Source organism: Rhipicephalus sanguineus, chromosome 4, assembly GCF_013339695.2.
Source record: "Rhipicephalus sanguineus isolate Rsan-2018 chromosome 4, BIME_Rsan_1.4, whole genome shotgun sequence".
NCBI lineage: Eukaryota > Metazoa > Arthropoda > Arachnida > Ixodida > Ixodidae > Rhipicephalus > Rhipicephalus sanguineus.
This window is the reverse complement of record NC_051179.1, coordinates 24,877,799-24,899,076: the sequence shown is the minus strand read 5'-3', so window position 1 is coordinate 24,899,076 and position 21,278 is coordinate 24,877,799. Positions and strand designations below refer to the sequence as shown.

General features: G+C 45.9%; 2 protein-coding genes across 2 annotated transcripts; one reads left to right on the top strand and one right to left on the bottom strand.

Annotated features, from left to right (window-relative positions):
• Positions 1–405: 405 nt before the first annotated feature.
• Positions 406–2,709, bottom strand: LOC119389636 (macrophage migration inhibitory factor homolog). Its single transcript, XM_037656991.2, has 3 exons — positions 2,480–2,709; positions 918–1,090; positions 406–550 (listed from the first exon to the last, which is right to left on the bottom strand). The coding sequence occupies exons 1-3, from the start codon at positions 2,585–2,587 to the stop codon at positions 481–483; spliced, it is 351 nt and encodes a 116-aa protein (XP_037512919.1). The 5' UTR covers positions 2,588–2,709; the 3' UTR covers positions 406–480.
• A 362-nt stretch (positions 2,710–3,071) lies between these two features.
• Positions 3,072–19,926, top strand: LOC119389635 (nuclear cap-binding protein subunit 3). The gene is made up of 9 exons (XM_037656990.1): positions 3,072–3,597; positions 5,120–5,216; positions 7,123–7,239; positions 11,070–11,276; positions 12,139–12,363; positions 15,748–15,819; positions 15,903–16,001; positions 16,912–17,023; positions 18,116–19,926. The coding sequence occupies exons 1-9, from the start codon at positions 3,394–3,396 to the stop codon at positions 18,648–18,650; spliced, it is 1,668 nt and encodes a 555-aa protein (XP_037512918.1). The 5' UTR covers positions 3,072–3,393; the 3' UTR covers positions 18,651–19,926.
• The last annotated feature ends 1,352 nt before the right edge of the window (positions 19,927–21,278 follow it).

Here is a 21,278-nt window from a genome sequence, read left to right as displayed (position 1 = left end):
TGATTTTTGTGCCGATACTACATATTTTTATTGGTAGGAATTTTGACACTACGAGCGCAAGCAAGGGAACTACCAGAATCTAATGCTGGGTTTGAACCCACGACCTCATCCTCATAAGTGCTGTGCCACAACGGGTGCATCGATCATTTCTCCGGCCCTACCTGTTCGTCGTCCGTACGAATGGAATGGGAAATGAACAGAATCGTAAAAAAAAAAAAAAAAAACTGGCGCTTACGCAGTTGTTTTGACCACCTTGGGAAACGTGCAGCACCTCTTATTACTGTACTCTTATCCAACTGCAAACACAGAATTCTTACACCCATTCCTTCACCAAAGCCGATGCGGCAGTCAACTCATTTGATGCCATGTACAGCGCTAGCGCTTCTGCTGGAAAATCAACACACATAACGGAAAGTGAATGTTTATTGAACTCCAAATGCAGACAGCTCTCCCAGCTGCCGCAAGCAGGATCTTGTCGCATCATCCAGCAAATGTTTTGCCGCTGTAGCCGACATTTGTCGCTGGCATGTCGAAGTAGTTGATGTACATCCTGCAATAAAAAAACTGTGTCATGGTGCATTCCCAAACAGAGTTATCGAGAACAAGCAGCACAACTGATTTTGTAGTAATCTGTAGATTTAGAATAGGGTATAAAGCACTTGAGAGTGCAATATAGACAAAGGTCCGAGGGTCACAAGAAATAGAATTATAAGAGCTATCATGTAGCAACTGTGCATTGCATCTATCTTGCTGACATGCTGAAGCAATGCACGAAAACGAGAGGCACCTTGGTCATCTGATTTCATTGTCTTAATTCACTGTTTCACAGATCATTTGTATATTGACACGATCATTTGTGCACTGCAAATTTTGGAAGAAAATAGGATCGAATCTTTCTCGTTACATGTAATGAGTACCTGTTGCCTTTGATGCCCAATGTCTTTTCAATGTGCTCAAACAGAGCAGCTGAATGCTTCTTGTTCTCCTTCGGAGAGAGGCAGCCAATGCTGTACAGGTTTGCAATGGCACAAGGCTCGTCAGTGCCTCCAAACGACAGCATTTGATCAGGACTGATGTGGACCACAACATACTGAAATAAGAAAACCCACATTCATGACAGCCATAAGCGAAGGCAATCCCAACTTTCATCAGTGACAGGGCAACTGCAACCAATGTATGGTAATTCCAATGAGTATATATGGTCGTAAACCGCATGATAAACAGCACTTGGCGCAGTATTACACCGAAAAAATATCATTCTACAGGTTTAGAAAGGGGCACGGCTTTGTCCGTGCAAACACATCCAAACGCAAGCCACTATTGGGTATGCACGCTATCTTTAGGAAACCCGAGGCCTGCTGGGTACCAATTATCACTAGCGTAGCTAGGGGGTTAGGGGATGGGGGGTTCAACCCCCCTCCTCTTTCGGAATTTTTCAATTTTGCATGCGTATATATACACGCACGAACACACATTAAGTATGACTGAACCGCCCCCCCCCCCCCCCTCCCCAAGAAAAAATTTCTGGCTACGCTACTGCCAATTATAAACTATTACTTTACTGGGACTTCTAGGTTATCATAGGTTAGGACGTCGAACTTTTCATCCTCCTCACACAAAGCTCAACAGAGCACAAGCAATCATTTACAGACAGTTGCAGACTCGAACATACATAACACCGACGACACTAAGCAAGATCAATCCTGACTTTCCTGCTGTATGCTCGCACTGTGGCCACGAATACAACAATTTCGAGCACATGCTCTGGCTGTGCCCTGCCAACGCGGGTACAGACTTTTCTGACCAGTCCTCATGGGACTCAGCGCTTCAAAGCACAGAGCTCATAGCTCAGCTCAAGGCTGTCCAGAGGGCCCGGGCCGTCGCCGAAGGACTCTGTCTACCGGCCCCGACCTGGATGGAGCCGCCGGATTGATTGGCGGGGCCTTCGGCACCGCTTTCTTTCACCTCAGGACCTGAATAAAGTTCGTACTCACTCACTCACCACCACTTACAGCTGTTTACCGAAATGATGTTATTGTACTTAGAGCGATCGTCACACAGAATTAAGAAGAACGACTTCCCTGAGATCTCAAGAGCCTAGCAACTCAGTGCGATAACAGGTGTGGTCGACACCATGGCAATCTCGACGAGCAGATGTCTCCAATGCTTTGGATCTTTCTCATTATGAAAAAACACGCATGAATTAAGATGTCAGACGTCCCCCACAGGCTATCGACTTTAGAGGCTTTTTATATTCCGCTCGATGATGCTTCGAGAGCATACGCTAATCAATTTACGAAAACTCGAAACGCCACCGTACTTGAATGGTTTCAGAAACGAAAAAAACAGCGCGTTTAACCCAAGTAGTATTGATTGAGACGCGGGGAGTAACGGGGGAACGAAAAGTAAGAAACGGTCGATAAATGAAGGTTGAAAAATCGGTTAAAACGTTCGACCGGCGTTTCGTTGCATATCATACCGAAAGAGGTTTCCCCAAGGAGTCCGCCACAACGTTGGCTGTCGTCTTCAGAAAGTCGTTCGGAATGTTGCACGCGGGGACGTTCGTGTTGATCGTGAGAGTTGGCATTTTGGGCTTTGAGTCGTCGAGAAGAGCTCGCAACTGAAGCAAGTACCACACGCCTTCCCAAGTCGCGCTAACCGTGATAAGTTACGCAACAACAGTAAAAAGCGCGCGATGGAGGAAAGTGAGCGAGAGAGTACGCAGTAATAAGCGCGCTAAGTGGGAGGAGTGTACGCTCTCTCCTACTTGTTTTTTTTTCTTGTTTTTTTGCAGAAAGCTCACGAACAACAACTCCAACCACAAGCTTTATAACATAGAGTTGTATACTATAAATGGTATGAAACTATGCTTTTATAATGAACTTTAAGACTGGCAACACGCAACGTTGGAAATCTCCAAGGCTAAACATTTTGCATTAAAGTTAAAAAGACCAACTATTTTCAACATAACTTTTATTAAATATAGTGTGAAGCATCAGAACGGGATAGAAAGCACAATTTTTTTGGTTGTTTCAGTATTCTTTATTGTACTCCTTCAGCACCATCGCCATCGACAAATCAAGCTGGCGTCTGTTGTTTGTTTCCGTGCATGTTTCCGTGCGTTTTTGCGGGCCTCTTCGCATCTTTCCGTACGATCGCACGCTGCCTTAACCGGCCTGAATTAGACAAAATTGAGCGCTCTCACGGAGTGCCTTCGCACCATCGCTAGCAAGCGGCCATGTTGCGGCTTTACTCGAGCAAAGCGAGCCCGGTGTGACTTCCCAGCTTTGCCTAGTTGGTAGTTGATTCCCCCACCTCCTCTACGGTCGTAGCCGCACGGGGGGTAGCTGCCGCACGTTGATCATCGATACAGCCGAAAGAGAAAGAAGAAAAATGGCCGATTTCCTGCTCGAGCGCGAGCTTCCCAACCTCAAGGTTGCCGTGGACAGCAACACCTTACTGGAAACTGACAATGATGACTGCATGGACTTAGACGAGAACACGAAGACGGAGAGAGGAGCCGACATCACCGAGCCGCCGCCACCGCAGGTCATCGTGCCCGCACGAATCGCCGACCGCGCTCGCAAAAGTTCAGACGTGAGTAGTAGTACTTTCGTTTTCTGAGATTCCGATTCGTAAAAGATTAGGCCTTTTTCTCGTTTTCCCCCCCGCGCAGCGCGAACCGAGCTTAAGCAGTTCGCTTTCGGCTTGCAACCTGTGGCCCACGGTGGTGCGCGAGAACACTGTTCCATATGTGCTGTAGCGAGACAGTGAGTGCAGTTTACTTAAGCAACTTTTCGATCACGATCCATTCGCGACATTTGTAAGTTTTAACGAGCATGCGAGAACCCCTTGCTTCTCTACTTTCGTTCGAGCCGCGCTATAATCCTTCGCGATTTGCGCAAGACCACCGCCGCATGGGCTCCTCCGCTGCTCGACCGTGCTCGCCACTTCTTGCGATTCTTAATTCTGTTAATTTACGCGTCTTTATTTTTCATCTTGGCGTCCACTTATATCTGCGTTATCAAACACCGGCCGTTGCTGCTACCTGAGAGCTTTATTATAGGCGTTTACTTCGCACGATCTCAATTGCGCAATACATTAACACCGATGGGAGATCGCTTGTATGTTCTCGAAAAGCGTTGGAACGGCAGGAATACTCGGTACGGCGAAAGCTACCGCAAAATCAGTTTCACTTATCTTTTGTGTTCTGTTTGGGGCTCAACTTGCCGATCGGCACGGATTAGAGACGTGCATTATTGATTGCTTTAAGAGGATACATCCATTTTAATATGCCACGGTTACCGAGACGTGATTTTGTCATTTGAATGTTCCAAATGTGTTTCGCGTGATCGATATCTTGTTGCAGTGTTCAACGCGTGAGCGCCTTGCGTAGAGCCTATCCATGCGATAGTTGTTAAAACGTTATTATGTTGGGATGTGGAAGACCTACTACTTGACTATTAATAATTGTTGGGGTTTTACGTCCCAAAATCGCGATATGATTATGAGGGACGCCGTAGTGGAATGCTTCGTAAATTTCGACCACCTGGGGTTGTTTGACATGCACCTAAATCTAAGTACACGAGCCTCAAGCATTTTCGCCTCCACCGAAAATGCGGCCGGGATTCAATCCCGCGACCTTCGGGTCAGCAGTCGAGCACCATAACCACTAGACCACCGTGGCGGGTTACTACTTGTCTGCAACGCTGGCTTTCCACCCCTTTCCGTTCTGCCTTTGCCAGATGTCTCATTACCGCACAGTGGAACCGCTTAGAAATTATCTATTTGAACAAGCATGCCTATATTGCTAAACATCCAAATTTATGTTCAAATCTGGCTCGGAGTTAATGACTGCTGAAGAAATTTAATTTTGCTCTTGTTCTTGAAAGTCCGTGTTGCATGAGCATTATGCGTGCATTGTGTATCTTTTCAATGTTGAAAGCTTTCAGTTTAGCTCAGAAGTGGATTTCCGCCTGACACTGGTATTTAGTACCCTTTGTACGACACTCGAGCCGTTAGGGTTGTTCATGTAAACGTAATGGAAAGCTTGAATGACCTTCAACATTTGATGGCTTGAAGGAAGTCACTCATGGCGACTGTTTTCATTCCTTACCAGGAAATGGCAGCCGACGACGTGGATGACCCTGAAGCATACATGGTCCAGTATGCAGAGCTGTACCGGAGCCTTGGCGTTGACCCTAGGCGCCCAGGAGGTGGGACAGTTTGTTGCTGTGCTTTCTTGAGCGTTAAAGGGGTACGACATGGAAATATTGCATTGCCTTTTTTTTTTTTTGCATCAAATCAAAGGCCCTCAAGAGCCTACAAAATGAGCTGATATGCATGAGTGCACCCTGAAAACTTAATTTTATTAAAAGCTACTTTTGGTTCCTACTGTACCCTGATGTCACGACACGGTATGAGCTTCTCGTCACATGCTCGCACAAATATCGTGACGTTTCCACGGCCGCTCTGCTTTGTAGCTCCGTTGGTGACGCACAAGTGGCCATTTTGTACTTTTTTGCTGCCTGACGTCATCGCAACTAGCCGTACTTATGCGTGAAGTCACCAGAATTTGTACTGTGGCCTGACGACACGCTAGCATCGATGTCAGTATGTCAGCCTTGCGAATATTGCCTTTTAAATCAAAATAAAATACCTTATCAGCATTTACTGAGCTTCAAACTTGCTCAGAACCGTCTCTGTATACAGGAGATTTGTATGGCAGAGTAAACTCAGCTTCGAAGATCGGTGTCAGTACCCCTTTAATCTAAGACACATGTTCTCAATTTTGTTAGCCGTTAAGTGAACCGACCTCATTGATCATGTACCCATATGTGCCGCAGCAGTTGCTGCCCTTATGACAAGTTCTCTTGTTGTGGCAGTCAATTGCACCAACATTCGTTGTTAGACAATTTTTCACTGCATAATTCTTTAAGGTGTGTCTCTAAGCTAGTTCGTTATGCAGTTGAACAATTGCTGTAGACAGGGATGCCACAGGTTTGGGCATCAAGATGTCAGAAACATAAAAATTACCATAAAGTTGCATCTTGTGGCAATAACCCAGCTCAGCCTTGTTTGTTACAGAGGCCAAGAACAGACTCAAGAGCCATTAAGATATGTCTGCAAGACACTGATGTTATCTACTCCTCCTTGTCACTACACACTCCTTGTCAAATAATTTTTGGTCAATGTTAATAGGAACTAACAGACAATCAAGCCAAGGAAAGCATAGGGAATGTTATTTGTAGGAATTACAATATAAGTGTGAAAGAAAGTAATGTGCATGAAAAGACAACTTGCCGCCAGCAGGGACCGAACCTGCAACCTTCATATTGTAACGTATTCCAAGAGGGGTCACACAAACACTGGTTTTATTATGGGCGAACTTGTGCCCAGAAAAGTAGGTGAAATAAATGAAAGAGTCCGCTAAAGCGTTCCACACAAGTGTCTCTTCCCCGAACACACTTCTTCGTCGCCTCTCCGATCAGCCCACTGTCTCGAGCCCGTGCACGAGGAGCGCCGCGGTGCCACAAGAAGCGCGCGCAGGCACGAGACATTATAGACGCTTACATAGCGGCTCGCTGATCCTCTTGTTGAAAAGCTTATTGAAAGCAGTCGTTGCAGCAATATAATGCATCCAGTGCTCTGCCTGCTTTATTCAAAGGTTGCAGGTTCGTCCCTGCTGGTGGCACGTCGTCTTTTCTTCCACTTTGGTTTCTTCTCACCTTTATTTTAATTACTACAAGTAACATCCCCTATACTTTTTCTTGGCTTGATTGTCTGTTAGTTCTCATTAACGTTGTGTCCCCTAATCCTCTATTTTATATCCCCTAATTTTATCATTGCTATTCAAAGGTTGCAAGTTTGGCCAAAACAATAGCTAATGTCAACATCTGGTTAACTAATATTGCCTATGAAGTGTATCCCACTTTGTAACTGAATTTTACCGTTTTGTTGTAAAAAAAAACATATATTTATCGCTTGTTTTCTCAGTTGCCTTGTAAAAAAACTCTTTTCTGTTAAATTATGGGTTAAGTAAGTCACAAACTCAACACTTTGTCAGTGGTTTTCTACAGGGAGCCTCGCTTCTTACTTTTTTCGTTACTATCATTTGTCCAGGAACACGACTGAATGCTGTGCATGTCAGGGGCGTGACCGACATGGCCACTGAAGACGTGATGGAGTATTTCAAAGACTACGGCCCTACATCTGTCGACTGGATAAATGACTATGCTTGTGAGTTCCACCGTTTTTATAGTTTTTTAAACTTATGTCTTCTTTTGTTACTATAGCATAATATTTTTCTCCCATGGATGCAGGTGCAGGTCCATTTTTTTTCAAGTGGGGGATGATAATTGATGAAGGCAATAATTGCATGCTTATGATCACTATTAGTACTAATAATAAACTTATTTGCATCCCAATGAGCATTTTAGCGACACAGTAACACAAGAGATGGAGCTTCGTGAGCTCGTCATGTGCCGTAAGCTGCACGGCTTTGCATACTCAAACTTCAAAGGCGTGGGGCCAGGACATCTCCCCTATATCTATGCATGCCTGGGTTAATATTGACTGTACTGATAACCATGCATCTGCCCGAGTCATAGCCACACATAGGCTTACGGCATAAACGAATGAACAAATGAAAGTTTTTGTCTTTTAGTGATAGTAGCGTTTCAGTAAATAACGCAGCTGCCACACTGGCATGTCAAGCTAGGTGCGACTCTGATGATGATGATCGTCATCATTTATTTATATACCCTTGAGGACCCTTAACAGGGCAGTACATAAGAGGAGGAGCGGGAAGTAAACAGTGTTGAAATTACATCCAATGGAGCAAATGCTTATAACTAGAGCTGTGCGAATAGCAAAATTTTGGGTGCGAAGCGAATTCAAATATTGAAGTGTGAGTGCAAATCAAATCGAATATTTCTCGAATACTTCGAAGCAAAATTGCAGAAAAAAAAAGTTGGAGAGGATTCCTAAGCATATTCTTATGACACAGCAACATGAAAGTTTCTTTTTGCTAGGTTGATGAAGCGCTGGCGGGGTGGTGTTTCATAATTGTCTTATCAAGAATGAGGCAATGTAGAGGCCTAATTGTATTTATGTACATGATTTGGTGCAACCAAAGTGTTGCCGACAACACTTTACACGTGATAGGCAAAGATGCCATTTCCTCAGCCTCTCCTCTTTCAACTTCTGTGGAAGCCCAACTGATGTGGCGGTCAAGGGTGTGCTCCCTTCAAGTCCGGAGTTCCAAATCTGCCTCGTAGACGTCGATATATAAGAACATCTGAAATTTTGGATGCTAAAAAGCTTCGGCGTCCGAGTTTTCTGACTTCCTGCCCAAATTTCAGGCCCAGAAATGCATTAATTGAGCCCCCAACTCTACCACATCTTTCATCTCCATGTTGGAACCAGCGTTTTTTTTTGAGGTAATACATTTGCGACCGTAGCGGAGCTTAAAAGGCAGCTTTGCCGCAATACGAAGGTGTGATGAGGTGAAGCATATTGAAAATCTAGGGACCACTTCCAATCGGACGTTGACTGTGTCTTGGCAAAATTCGACCGTAACGGAGCTTGAAGGGCAGCTTTGAAGCAATACCGGGGTGTGATGAGGTAAAGCATATTGAAAATCTAGGGACCACTTCCAATCGGACGTTGACTGTGTCTTGGCAAAATTCAGTAAGGTAAAAAGTTGGGCGAGTTGGTGTTGGTTCATGATACACGGAAGGGCGCGATAATACGGTACACAATGAAGAAGATGGACACGGGACGACGCGCTACTAGCAACTGAAAATTTTTTATTGAGGAAGGAAATATTTATACTACTATGCAATCATACCTAACCCAACGAGTCGACACCAAAAAAACCTAAAAAGTTAAAATCTTGCGCTCAGCCTGCCTACGTCAAGTGACGTTCTAGATAGGCTGTCACCCCCTCCTGCAAACTGATAGAGGGGTGACTGATGCAATGCAGCCCCTCCCTCTGGATGACGAAGGCCTCTACAATCTCCCTCTGCACGGAGCCCCTGTGCTTGTAGATTACTGTCGTCTGATCAAAAGCAGGCTTGCAGCTACCTTGATCACACCCCTTGCAGTGCAGCGCCAGATGGGTGAACGGCCTTCCTATTAATGAGCTGTTGTGCTCTCGCAGACGCACATTCAGGCATCTACCTGTTTGCCCGATATATGCCTTGCCGCACGACAGTGGTATTCTGTAGACAACACCACGTGCGCAAGGAACAAACTGCCTTCCGTGCTTGATGGCACATCCTCTTTTTTCACCCTGTTGTGGCTTGTCTATTTTTCTTACTTACTGCTGGGCAGATGTGGCCCACCTTATTTTCTGCGGAGAACACGACATCAACCCCATATCGTGAAGCCACTCTCTTCATTCCGTGCGACAGCCAGTGGACATACGGGATTTTTGCCACTCTTTTTCTTTCCTGCGGTTCATCTTTGTCTGGTGGGGTTACCGGCCGTTGCTTAAAGGATCTTTTGATTTTTTCGCAAGCCCCTGCTATGGCATTATCAGGAAACCCGGCGTCTTTCAGTCTTTTCACCTGCGCGAAAAAACTTGTCTGCATGAGATGTGGGCATGACCTGTCCAAAGCAGATCTTAGGCAAGTCAGCGCTATGCCATTCTTCACCAAGCGGGAGTGCCCTGAGCTGTAATCTAGGAGCGGCTTCGCTGTCCTTGACTTTCACGTGCGAAGTGCCGAAGAATGGGCAGCTGCGTTTTTTGGATTTGCAGCTGTCGTTTGAACAAAAACACGTGTGCTGGATGTTTTCCCCTAGGACAGCGAAGCCGCTCTTAGATTACAGCTCAGGGCACTCCCGCTTGGTGAAGAATGGCATAGCGCTGACTTGCCTAAGATCTGCTTTGGACAGGTCATGCCCACATCTCATGCAGACAAGTTTTTTCGCGCAGGTGAAAAGACTGAAAGACGCCGGGTTTCCTGATAATGCCATAGCAGGGGCTTGCGAAAAAATCAAAAGATCCTTTAAGCAACGGCCGGTAACCCCACCAGACAAAGACGAACCGCAGGAAAGAAAAAGAGTGGCAAAAATCCCGTATGTCCACTGGCTGTCGCACGGAATGAAGAGAGTGGCTTCACGATATGGGGTTGATGTCGTGTTCTCCGCAGAAAATAAGGTGGGCCACATCTGCCCAGCAGTAAGTAAGAAAATAGACAAGCCACAACAGGGTGAAAAAAGAGGATGTGCCATCAAGCAGGGAAGGCAGTTTGTTCCTTGCGCACGTGGTGTTGTCTACAGAATACCACTGTCGTGCGGCAAGGCATATATCGGGCAAACAGGTAGATGCCTGAATGTGCGTCTGCGAGAGCACAACAGCTCATTAATAGGAAGGCCGTTCACCTATCTGGCGCTGCACTGCAAGGGGTGTGATCAAGGTAGCTGCAAGCCTGCTTTTGATCAGACGACAGTGATCTACAAGCACGGGGGCTCCGTGCAGAGGGAGATTGTAGAGGCCTTCGTCATCCAGAGGGAGGGGCTGCATTGCATCAGTCACCCCTCTATCAGTTTGCAGGAGGGGGAGACAGCCTATCTAGAACGTCACTTGACGTAGGCAGGCTGAGCGCAAGATTTTAACTTTTTAGGTTTTTTTGGTGTCGACTCGTTGGGTTAGGTATGATTGCATAGTAGTATAAATATTTCCTTTCCTCAATAAAAAATTTTCAGTTGCTATAGCCGGGTCTCCCGTGTCCATCTTCTTCATTGTGTACCGTATTATCGCGCCCTTCCGTGTATCATGGCAAAATTCGACCGTAACGGAGCGTGAAAGGCAGCTTTGCCGCAATACGAGAGTGTAATGAGGTGAAGCATATTGAAAATTTGAAGGGGTTGCTTTCAGTCGGACGTTGACTGTATTTGTTTTTGGGAAGTTCGGATAGTAAAATTCCAGTGCGAATCGAATCGAATAGCAAACACTATTCGAAAAATATTCGAAATTTTGAATATTCGCACACCCCTACTTATATCAAAGCTTATGTAACAATGCTTTTCACATCACATCGTACACCTGTACATTGTTTCAGGCAATGTGGTGTGGCTTCAGAACCAGGACGCAGCCCGTGCTCTGCAAGAGCTGAGCCGGCCACTTCTGGTCAAGCCCAAGAACCGGGAAGACCACGATTCGCCCACTCTGGAAGCCAAGGCCCCGCCAAGCTGCGTGTCCCCGCTGAATCGACCTGAGCAGACTACGACAACGGCTGGAAACATCATTCGCCAGGAGTCAGGTGACAGTGAGTGTCACACACTGCTATAATTTTGAGAGCATGAGCCCACTGTGCACATGTGGAAGCTATAGTGGGGCTAGGGCATCCTGTCAATCATATTCAAATATGACGGTGCGGGTCACTTTTTGATCGCAGACATGTTTAAAAATTACTTTGATGCGCACCGAAGATACAGAAAATGAAAGTGGGCAAAACAACGCCATTGTCTGTGTCTTTGGTGCGCTTCAACGTATTTTTTAAGCATCAATGCCATCTTGTTGCAGACAAGTCTTGCATAGGCTTAAATTGGAGCCTGCATGCCTGCAATTGGAGCCTGCATGTTATCATGAAAAAAGGACGGTGATAACTGCATTAGTGCTTACTTCTGTTGGTGTCGTTAAGAAAGAAACATAGTATAGTATCAGTCAGAGGATGAGCAGAACGCATGCAATAGCATTTCACATTTCGTGGTTCTTGCTTGTGCCAAGTCAGTCTCATTTGCAGTTCCAGCACTTGTGGCACCTGTATCTCCTCTCTGTGTCTCATTTCATTCATTCCGGTAAAGAAACCAAGAAAGTACAATATTAAACCTCTTTCCTCTCTCTGTTCAGTTTATAATACTCCACACTTTGAGGCAAAAGCCCTCTGAGAGTACTTTTCACCTATGTCTGTCTGGTCTGCGCCATTCATTCTCGCCATGTGAATACAAATCTGCTTAGCCCATCAACCATTTGATTCACTGCTGCTCAAGTTTCACGGCCAATACGTTCTTTCCGACAAGGGCGATTTCGTCCTAAAATGCACCTTGCCTCATCTTTAGAGTTGTATTTTATTTTAATGAGCTTACTTTAGGGTGGTGAGATTTTCCTGTGTGGTCATTTAACTACAGCAGGCGGAGCGGGTGACGGATGCGAGGAAGTTGTGGTCATGTCGGACGACGAATTCGGAGATGACGCGGGCCCGTCCGAACCACCTGCTGCCAAGGACACTGCAGCAGACCGCGAGGAACTGGACGTCTCTGAAGTTGGGGTTCCAGTGCCACCCGGAGAATGGCGCCGAGCTATCAGGCCGCACCCCAAGGCCAAGATCTTACTCCTGCGCTTTTCGAACAAGTGTAAGTACCGCCATCTTGCTTTTTTCGCCTCCCGCGTTTTACGGATCCAAATGGCGTCTATTGAAACGTCAAATGCGAGGCTTTTTAACTTGCATGAAAAGCTTTGTTTTGGTTATTGCAGCCCTTGCACAAAACCTTGTCGCAATAGTTTGAGCTGAGTCGTAAGTGGTTGTACAGTAAAAGCTCGTTAATTCGGATTTCTAGGGACCGGAAGAAATGTCCGAATTAACCGAATGTCCGAATTATCGAATGGTCGAAATAAACACAATAAATGCACGAGTTTTTTTCACCCGTCATCCACGCTTTTCGGTTGGCACGGTAATTCACGGGAAGATTGTTGATGTTCTTAAAGCAGCGTGGCTTTTGAACCTTTCCGATAACGAGAAGTGGCAAGCGCTCTGTTCCCGTCACGTTGGGGGATAAAATTACGGTTACTCGTTCCTTGCTTCTTGCCGCCGATTGAAGGATCCCCTTTCATCACTCTTCATCACTTCTTGTCGGGAGAGCCCGTTGTTCAGAGCACGCAAAATTTCTACTTTGGTGGTGAAGTCCTTGGCCTCGTACTTGGGCCGCTTCGCCGGCATTGCCGTCGGCGGAGAGTGCGGTCGCACGAGAAGTCAGCACAAAAACACCAGCAACGATCAAGCTAAAGGAGCCGTACAGAAACGTTCCTCGATAAATCGGCGATCAACGATGCAGCACACCAACGGGAACAAAGCAACAAAACCCACACGCGAAAAAAAGGCGTTCAACCAGTCTCAATCCAAGCCAAGTCAATAATTGATGTCCATGGCGATGCTGCGTTTGAGCTTCACTTTTGTTCCGAATTGTTCTTTTTTCGTTTTCGAGCCTCGCCAGCGGCCCGAAAGTCGCCGAATTATCCGATTAGCGGTCAAATCTGTCCGAAATAACGAGCGCCCAGTCTCATAGAGTGATGCGTATATTTACAGGGACCAGATGACGTGTCCGAATTAACCGATTTTCCGAATTAACGAGAGTCGAATTAACGAGCTTTTACTGTATTACTCTGAATAGCAGCATGAGTCACAGATTGAGTCTGCGTATAGTAGCCATAAGTCTGCCTCGTTTAAGACATTCTTCTTGTAAAAGATCCGTGATGCAGACATTACTTGAATGTGCATGAATGAAAGAAGGGGAATCGATCAAGGCGTCGCGTTTTTATTTGCCGTTAACAATGTGAAAAGCAACCGATGGTGAAGTTGCCACGGCCACTAGTAGCACTGGCTAACACTCCCAGTGTTACACATACACAAAAATATCCAAGGAAGTAAACGGGGGTGTGGGCACTACTGTAGCACATCTAGTACTAGTGCACAGCACGCATAATGCTAAGGTTGTGGGTTCGCTCCCCACCGGCAGCAAGTGGTCGGCTTCGTATGGTTGAGTAAGCACAGTAGTATGCCAGTGCTTGCAACAGGGAGCCCAAGGTGATGTTTTTGACACTGGTATGTATGGCAGCTGTTGGCCAGATTTCTGAGGATGTCATGCCTTGAGCAGTGCCTCCTGTTGGGCCAAAACTATTAACGAGTTTGTAGGGAGGTAATGGCACCATCTAGCAATGAGGAGCAATACCGTTGTCATAATGTCTCCTGTGTGTACAGTCAAACCTCGTTACAACGAACATTTCAAATTAACGAACTTTTAAGAAATCCCGTGCCGACTGCTTATAGTTTCAATGTAAAAATATTTCACTACTACGAACTTCAGAATAACGAACATTTCAGAATAACGATCGTTATTTAATTCCCATGTAATCTTAACAACACCTCAGTGCTACGAACTTATATCCAGAAATGCGAGGATTCTTAGATTTCAGTGTATCGGTCATGGCAGTCGGAGCTGTAAGGTAGCAGATGACGCAGCGCGAAGAGCGGACGCCCTCCCGCTAGAACCTGAGATGGCGCGGCAGGAGAACTTTTTTTTTCCCTCTGTTGCGGAGGCGACAACGCATCAGGTTTTGTAAAGGCCTAACTGCATGCATTGCGCGCGACTTTCGAGCGAAGGCGACTGCGACAAACGGGCTCCGTCGCGCTGTCGCGACGGGAGCACCCACATGTTCGCGACAAACTGTCACGGTTGCTCGATTGAAAAATATTGCGTGCACGCAGGCAAATTACGAAAAAGAATTACAGAGTAGATGAATGACAACATGCCAAATTTATTATTGTCTTGTTTGAGATAAGGATGCCATGAAAGCGTTTCATGACTTTCTTCTTTCGCAATCTTATGTTTAACCGCGACAGTAGTATCTGCTGTGATCCCATGGGGCGCCCGGAAGCGTACGCTGCCTACGCTATGTCGCACTTTGCAAACTGCGTTATGTTGGGGTTAGACCACGAGGCGCATCTCGACAACGTTTCCTCTTGCTATCATAGAACGTTTAAGAAAAGCTGCAGCGCCTCACATCGTTGCTTCGCAGGGAGAAGGGCTACCTCACACGACGACGATGTTGACATTGCAGCAAGCTACTACCACCAATGCAGCAAGCTGCTGCCGAAACATCAAAACGAACCGTCGATCAAAATTAACGACAAAATACGGTCGCTGCCTCGCTCTCCGCATGAGATGGGTCTGTAAGGAAAGTAGTTTATAACTTGCATTCCTTGAAGTACGCGCCGATTGGAAGCATCACGAGCAAATTGCAACCGAAGCGAGGGTCAGAGATGCTGCCATGTTGCGGGATATCGTCATGCTCACTTCCGGGCGACAAGCGATGTTTTCTGGCTTTCGAGAAACCTGCGACGCGGCAATCGACGGCGATGGATGGCCCTCCGCCGCCTCCGCGACAGCAAATCCTGTCGGCCGTCGCTCAAAACTCGCGTGCATGCAGTTGGGCCTTAAAGGATTGCAGCGATGACATAGACGACGTTGTCACGGTAGCACCCGAAGATCGCAACGAGCCCGGGTCGGCCGCAGATGTGTTGGACTACTTGAGGAAACTCCGCATATTCATTAAAAAAAAGCGGAACAGCGACCGAAGCAGCGCATAAAAATGCGGACGGTCTAGAATCGTTCGTGACGCAGAGTTTGTGCTGCGCCCGTCAAAAAACGATCACGGACTATTTCAAATAAACGTGCCTTGTCTGACGTTCACGTGTGCATTGTTGTGAGAAACGAGTTCAAGGACGTACCGTTGCAAAGGTAGGACATTTGCGTTATTGAAATTCTATTGTTATGGTAAATTTTTGGGCTTTCACTATAACGACCTTTCAGAATAACGAACATTTTTCCGCGGTCCCCTGAAGTTCGTTATATCAAGATTTCACTGTAATTGATTCGTATTATTATTATTAGTAGTAGTAGTAGTAGTAGTAGTAGTAGTAGTAGTAGTACTTATCTTGCTTAAAACCTTTCTGCAAACAGATGACAAGAAGATGCCTGGAGCAGAGAAGCACAGTGAGTACTACAAAAAGTATGGGAACCCTAATTACGGAGGTACGTATAGTGCACTTAGTTAACTCTGTTGCCTCAGTGTCCACTGAAGATACTTCAACAGTAACTTGTCAATTGTTTCATAGGAATGACTGGCCTCATCAGCAACTCCAGGAAGCGCAGAATGCGGGAGGCAAAAAGTGCTTCGTTTGCTTTGGGCAGTGCCAGATCAATGGACACTGGAGGTGCGTGTGTTTCCTTTAGTTTCAGAGCACCAGCTTTATGGTTCACTTTTTCCTCTTGGTGTGTCCGTACATCCATTCGTACGTCACACCATGAATCTAGCTTTCTTGCACAATTTCTGTAAGCTGGAACTGCATGGTGCGTTTTTCGCTCATGAAAAATGCGATGCATAGCGAACGTCCACATTGCCATTGACGTGAGAGCACCAAAAACAAAAAAAAAAATTAGCAGCAGCGCTTCTGCGCCACGTTCCGGGTTGCCGGACAACATAACTCCCAACGACATGAATTGCCTTTGTTTTGCGCAAATAATACTCTTTAAGTTAATAAACATTTTTGTGCAGTTAGACTGCTAAAATTTTTATTGAAGTGTATTTATGAAGTTTCATTTCAAGCAGCATTTGGTGCAAAACTGTGACCACGTACCTCCCGCATGCTGAGTGGCCGCTGCTTGTTTACAAACATGTTTTCGTTGAATGCATGCGCCGGCTCTGCTGAGCAAAGATTCCGCTGATATGTGGAGAGGGCAGGGCCATCTGGTGGAGTTAGTAGAAGCCAAATGCCACTGGACTGCACTCTGAACTCCGATTGGCTGACATGCACGCAACGTGCCTTGTGAGGCTATTTTTTTACTCCTAGTAGTAAAATGTGGCGGTGTAATTTTGTGATGGATTGTGTTGGGTGCATATCAGAATGACATGCACAGCCCACCAATCACACCTGAAATCACGCCGTGTGGTTCCGCTTTTAGTGGCCTCGGTACAGTAAAACACCATTGTGCTACACTCCAGGCATAACTACGCACTAAGTGGTAGTCCCCAGTAACTGCCAACTACGAATTTGCATCTCCCGAGCTATCCGATCTGTTGTCACCACAGTGGCTTTGCTGTATGAAGCTGCTAACACATTCCAGATGACAGTGACAGAGATCGTTCGCTGTTGGGTGCCAGGCAGCGTGCAGTGAAACGGATGCGCATGAGGATGTATGCGGACGAAGAGGAAGAGAAGCAACGACGTGGGAAAAGGTCAGCAATCGTATATTTGTTTGCTTCCAATACTTCGGATCCAGGATACTGAAATCCTGGATACATCACTTGGCATTGCGTGTTATCAGATATTGAAAGTATTCGGGCAAACCTACACTGTGGTACATGCTTTGGTCTATCAATGAACAAATATTTGCTCAGATACCTCTAGTACCATCCTTGGTCCTGCATTGTACAAGTAAAATTTTTGTTGATATAAAATGTGACAAACTAGAGTTTTGATCCGCTTGTCATATCCAGTAATTTGTTATATCCATGTACCACTGTATTTGGTGCTGTTATAGTAAGTGCAGACTTCCTTGCTTCGCAATTTATTGGTGTCCTTTATGGGTCGTTTTTTGTAAAATTCACTGGTTTGGGCTTAGACAAAGGGCCAGTTATGCAATACAATTATGCAATTATGCAATACAGTTGACACTGCATCTCGCGTCACTGGTAAACTGCTTATCAGTGTCTAGTAACTTAGTCACAAAACGTGTTTGAGTAAAGTGAGGTTGCACGAAGCAAATTTTAGTTCAGAGTATTTGGCAAGAATGAACATTGAAGAGACCGGGCAGAATGCTCGCGCAGTAGTCGCGGCAGAGTCGCTCCCTGTATATTTATTGTCCATTGCAATGTGTGATGCTGGCGTGATGTTTATAGGCAGTTCGTGCAGGCATATTCCAGTGTTCAAACATGTTCTGTGCATTGACCTAGGATAAAAGGCCGCATCTTTGCACAATGGAGACATTGCTTTCATCGTATTCCTCTCACTTAACTGCATGCCTAAATGCTATGCGATTTGGTGAAATTCTTTTTCTATATAAACAAGAGCTCCTATGGAAGAGGTGTGAATGCTTGCCTCCTGTCTTATCTCCCCTCTTCTCTTTTTCTTTCCACATGAAAATGTGACGATACTATATACAAGAAGGTTTATCTTACAACCCTTCTGCACCTAAGGAACTTCATGCACTTTTCTCGACGACTTTGTGCAACACCTTTGGAGTTTTTATTTGACTGTTATTACAATGTTTTATAGGTACAAAATAAACTAATATTGGCATCATTATTTTTGTATTTCCACTGGAACAGACCTGGGGCCCTTGGCACACCGACACCCCCCACGCCATGGTCTACGCCTGGCAACTCGCCAACGTCGGACGAGGAGACCTTTAGCCGCTCCCTCAGCATCAGCGTCAGTGGCAGCAGCGTCTGGGACCGCCTGTCCGGTGGGCGGGCCAACCTCTTTCGAAGGCAGGAACACGAAGACGTCGACGAGTATGGAGACGACGAACAAGACAGATTCCCAGCTCCCAGATGGTCGCGCTACGTTGATCTGGATGACCCGAGCTTGCGGGACGACTACGACCCAGCCGACGACAGCTTCGGTGGCAGTGGCTACGGCGACGATTTTGGATTCGAGGACAGGTCGGGATCGAGAAGGGGGGTAGGCCTCAGCCGGAGAGACGACAACGAAGGCGACGATGAGGATGCTCGCCGACTTCTGTCGACTGTTCGAATGGCCGGCACGGATCTGCGGTCCAAGCTTGAGAAGCTGAGGCAGAACCGGTCGGCGCCGGAACGTATGAATGCGCTGCGAATTTCTGTGTCGAACGAGGCGCCTTGATTTGTAGCGTACGTGGCCATGCTGTGGGTTTCTTCGGGGGTTTAGACACTGTGGGTGGGCTGTTTGTGTCTTGAATGGGGGGTGTAATGACGACTTGCTTCCCAGAAGCAGCGTACAGAATGTCACGATTGCTGCTCCCTGAGCAACAATAAAATGGAAGCAGCATGTTGCCGAGAGGTTTCCATCCTTGCGTAACGACATTTTTCGATGCCAGTGAGCAGACGTGAAGCGCAGCAGAACGTCAGTAACATAGAAGGACGACAAGTGCTTCGTTTCACTCACTACACTCGCAGTCTGGAGGGCTGCGCATGTTGCACTGATTCTGCTGTTTCATGGGCATCTCCAACTGTGAAACCTCTTTTTTAAATTTAGCACTCGCTCTTAGGCACATATAAGGCCGCTAGTCAGAAGGTTAAATACTGTCGTGGCAGATTGACACGAAGTGTTTTGTGAGCAACTGCCAAGCTAGAGGCTGTGGATGAAGATAGCATGTGCTCCCAGTGCATGCGATATCTCAGCAACCACTGTATTTTTCCTTATTTGCAGTTGGCTTTGTTGTTTCTTAAAACTATATGAGTTAGCCCCTATATGTAAAAAGAAGGAAGACATTGAGCTTATGGCTTACACATAAAAGAATGGTACGCATCATTGAAGGCTGGTTTGAAATCGTGGAGACAAGATTTGCCATCTTTAAAAGTGGGTACCGTCGAAAAGAATTCAGTCGTATAAGATATCATGAAGGTTGCCCAAGTGACATGTTGCAGCGATGTTCCAATGTATTTGCACCCGCATTGTCATATTTGCTTTGCTTGTCAGTCGAATATCCAACTTTTTTTTTTCTGTTTACCTCAAGCAATTGTGAATGACCGCCAAAAACTTTTTAGATTTGTTTCAGAGCAGCAGTATTTTTAAATGACTAAAAAGCACATCTCTTCACAGCATGTTTTTGTTCTGCCACAACACTATCGAAGAGCCTCGCCGATGAGGTTATTGCACAAAATTTTATTTCCGATCTTTTTTCTTTTTAATGACGGTTATTGCGTTATATTTCCAATGTGGCTTTAACTAGGCTTGCAGCGCGTGTCATCTGCTCGTATAAATACCCCCTCATAAGGCATCATACTGTACAAGTGTCGCGTTGCAATGCATGCTGTCCAAAGCAAGCAATACGTTTTGCGTGCCTGGGCGCATCCCCTCCCTCGAAGTTTGTTTTTGTCACTGTTAAACATTTCATGTTTACTATGAAAATAAAGAAGCTCATTATGGTGACAGTTTATGCTGTTTCCCTGTCTTGCATGACTTTTATTGCGATAGCAATTATATAGACACTCTCTGCTAGTTTTTGCCGTCGCCGTCATGTCCCGGATATGTATATGTATGTATATATAGATAAAGCCAACAAAGAAAAATAAACAGAAAAAACATTTTCAAAGTCCGCCACCGGCATACGAACCTGTGACCCCTCGATCCTCAGCGCGCCGCTTTAAACAACTCGGCCACGCTCCACTGGTTGTGTAGAATACTAACAGTGAGCTATTTATATACACCATTTAGCGCTGGCGGTATGCAGATCTCGGAGCTGCTTCCGCGTATGCAGTATCACCCGCGAGATTGCCCACAGGGCGCGCTTTTAAAGCAATGCTCCTACATTTTGCTTCTGTTTGAAAACTGCCCTTGAGACACGCACTGAAATGTGGCCTATTTTTGTACCTATTTTTGTACCCACACGCGATGTGGAACGCCGGGTAAACAATTCATCGAAAGCCACCGTGCGGCAGGAGATGCGGAGGGGCCACTCCACGCACGACACTTTTGAAGAAAAAAATATCTAAGAGCGTTGGGTTGTAGTGCACCGCTCAAACACATATAAGTAACTGGGGCAGTTGTTAGTTCGCGCTCGTCCTGTGTATACCTGTGCCTTCTTTTCGAGCGTCCTTCGTTACGTTTGAGCAGCGTGGCGCGCCGCCAGTGTCGAGCTGTTACCGTTGTTAGTTAATGGTCATCCTGTGTGTGTTCTTTTTGTGAGTCCTTTGCGCTTGATGGGCGCGCTGCAAGTATCGAGCTGCTTGGTGCCCTTCTGACTGTAACTTGTTGCTATCGCATTCATTGCTTCGCCTTTGCGGCGAAACTGTGACTTTATTTTTTTTCACAAGAAATCACTTTCAAAGCAGCAACGTGTTCCAAGCCTCACATTTCACAACATTCATCTGTGCTTATATAAAGTAAAATTAGGGTTGCCACCATTTATAACGAAGTGTTTGACTGCTGACCTGAAGGTCACAGGATCAGATCCCGGCCGCGGCAGCCGCATTTCGATGGAGGTGAAATGCTAGAGGCCCTTTTACTTAGATTTAATTGCATGTTAAAGAACCCCAGGTGTTCGAAATTCCCGTAGTCCTCTATTATGGCTTTCTCACAATCATATCATGCTTCTGGGACTTAAAGCTCCGACTATTATTACTATTTATAAGAATGAAAATGAACGTCACTCCAAAATACATACATCAAAAAGTGGGGGTGTGAAAATATTAGTTTCAAATTTGAATTGAATAATACCTAACGGAATAATTTGATTCGAATTTCGAATAGCTAGTATTTGAAGTATCGAATAATTCGACAGGACGAATA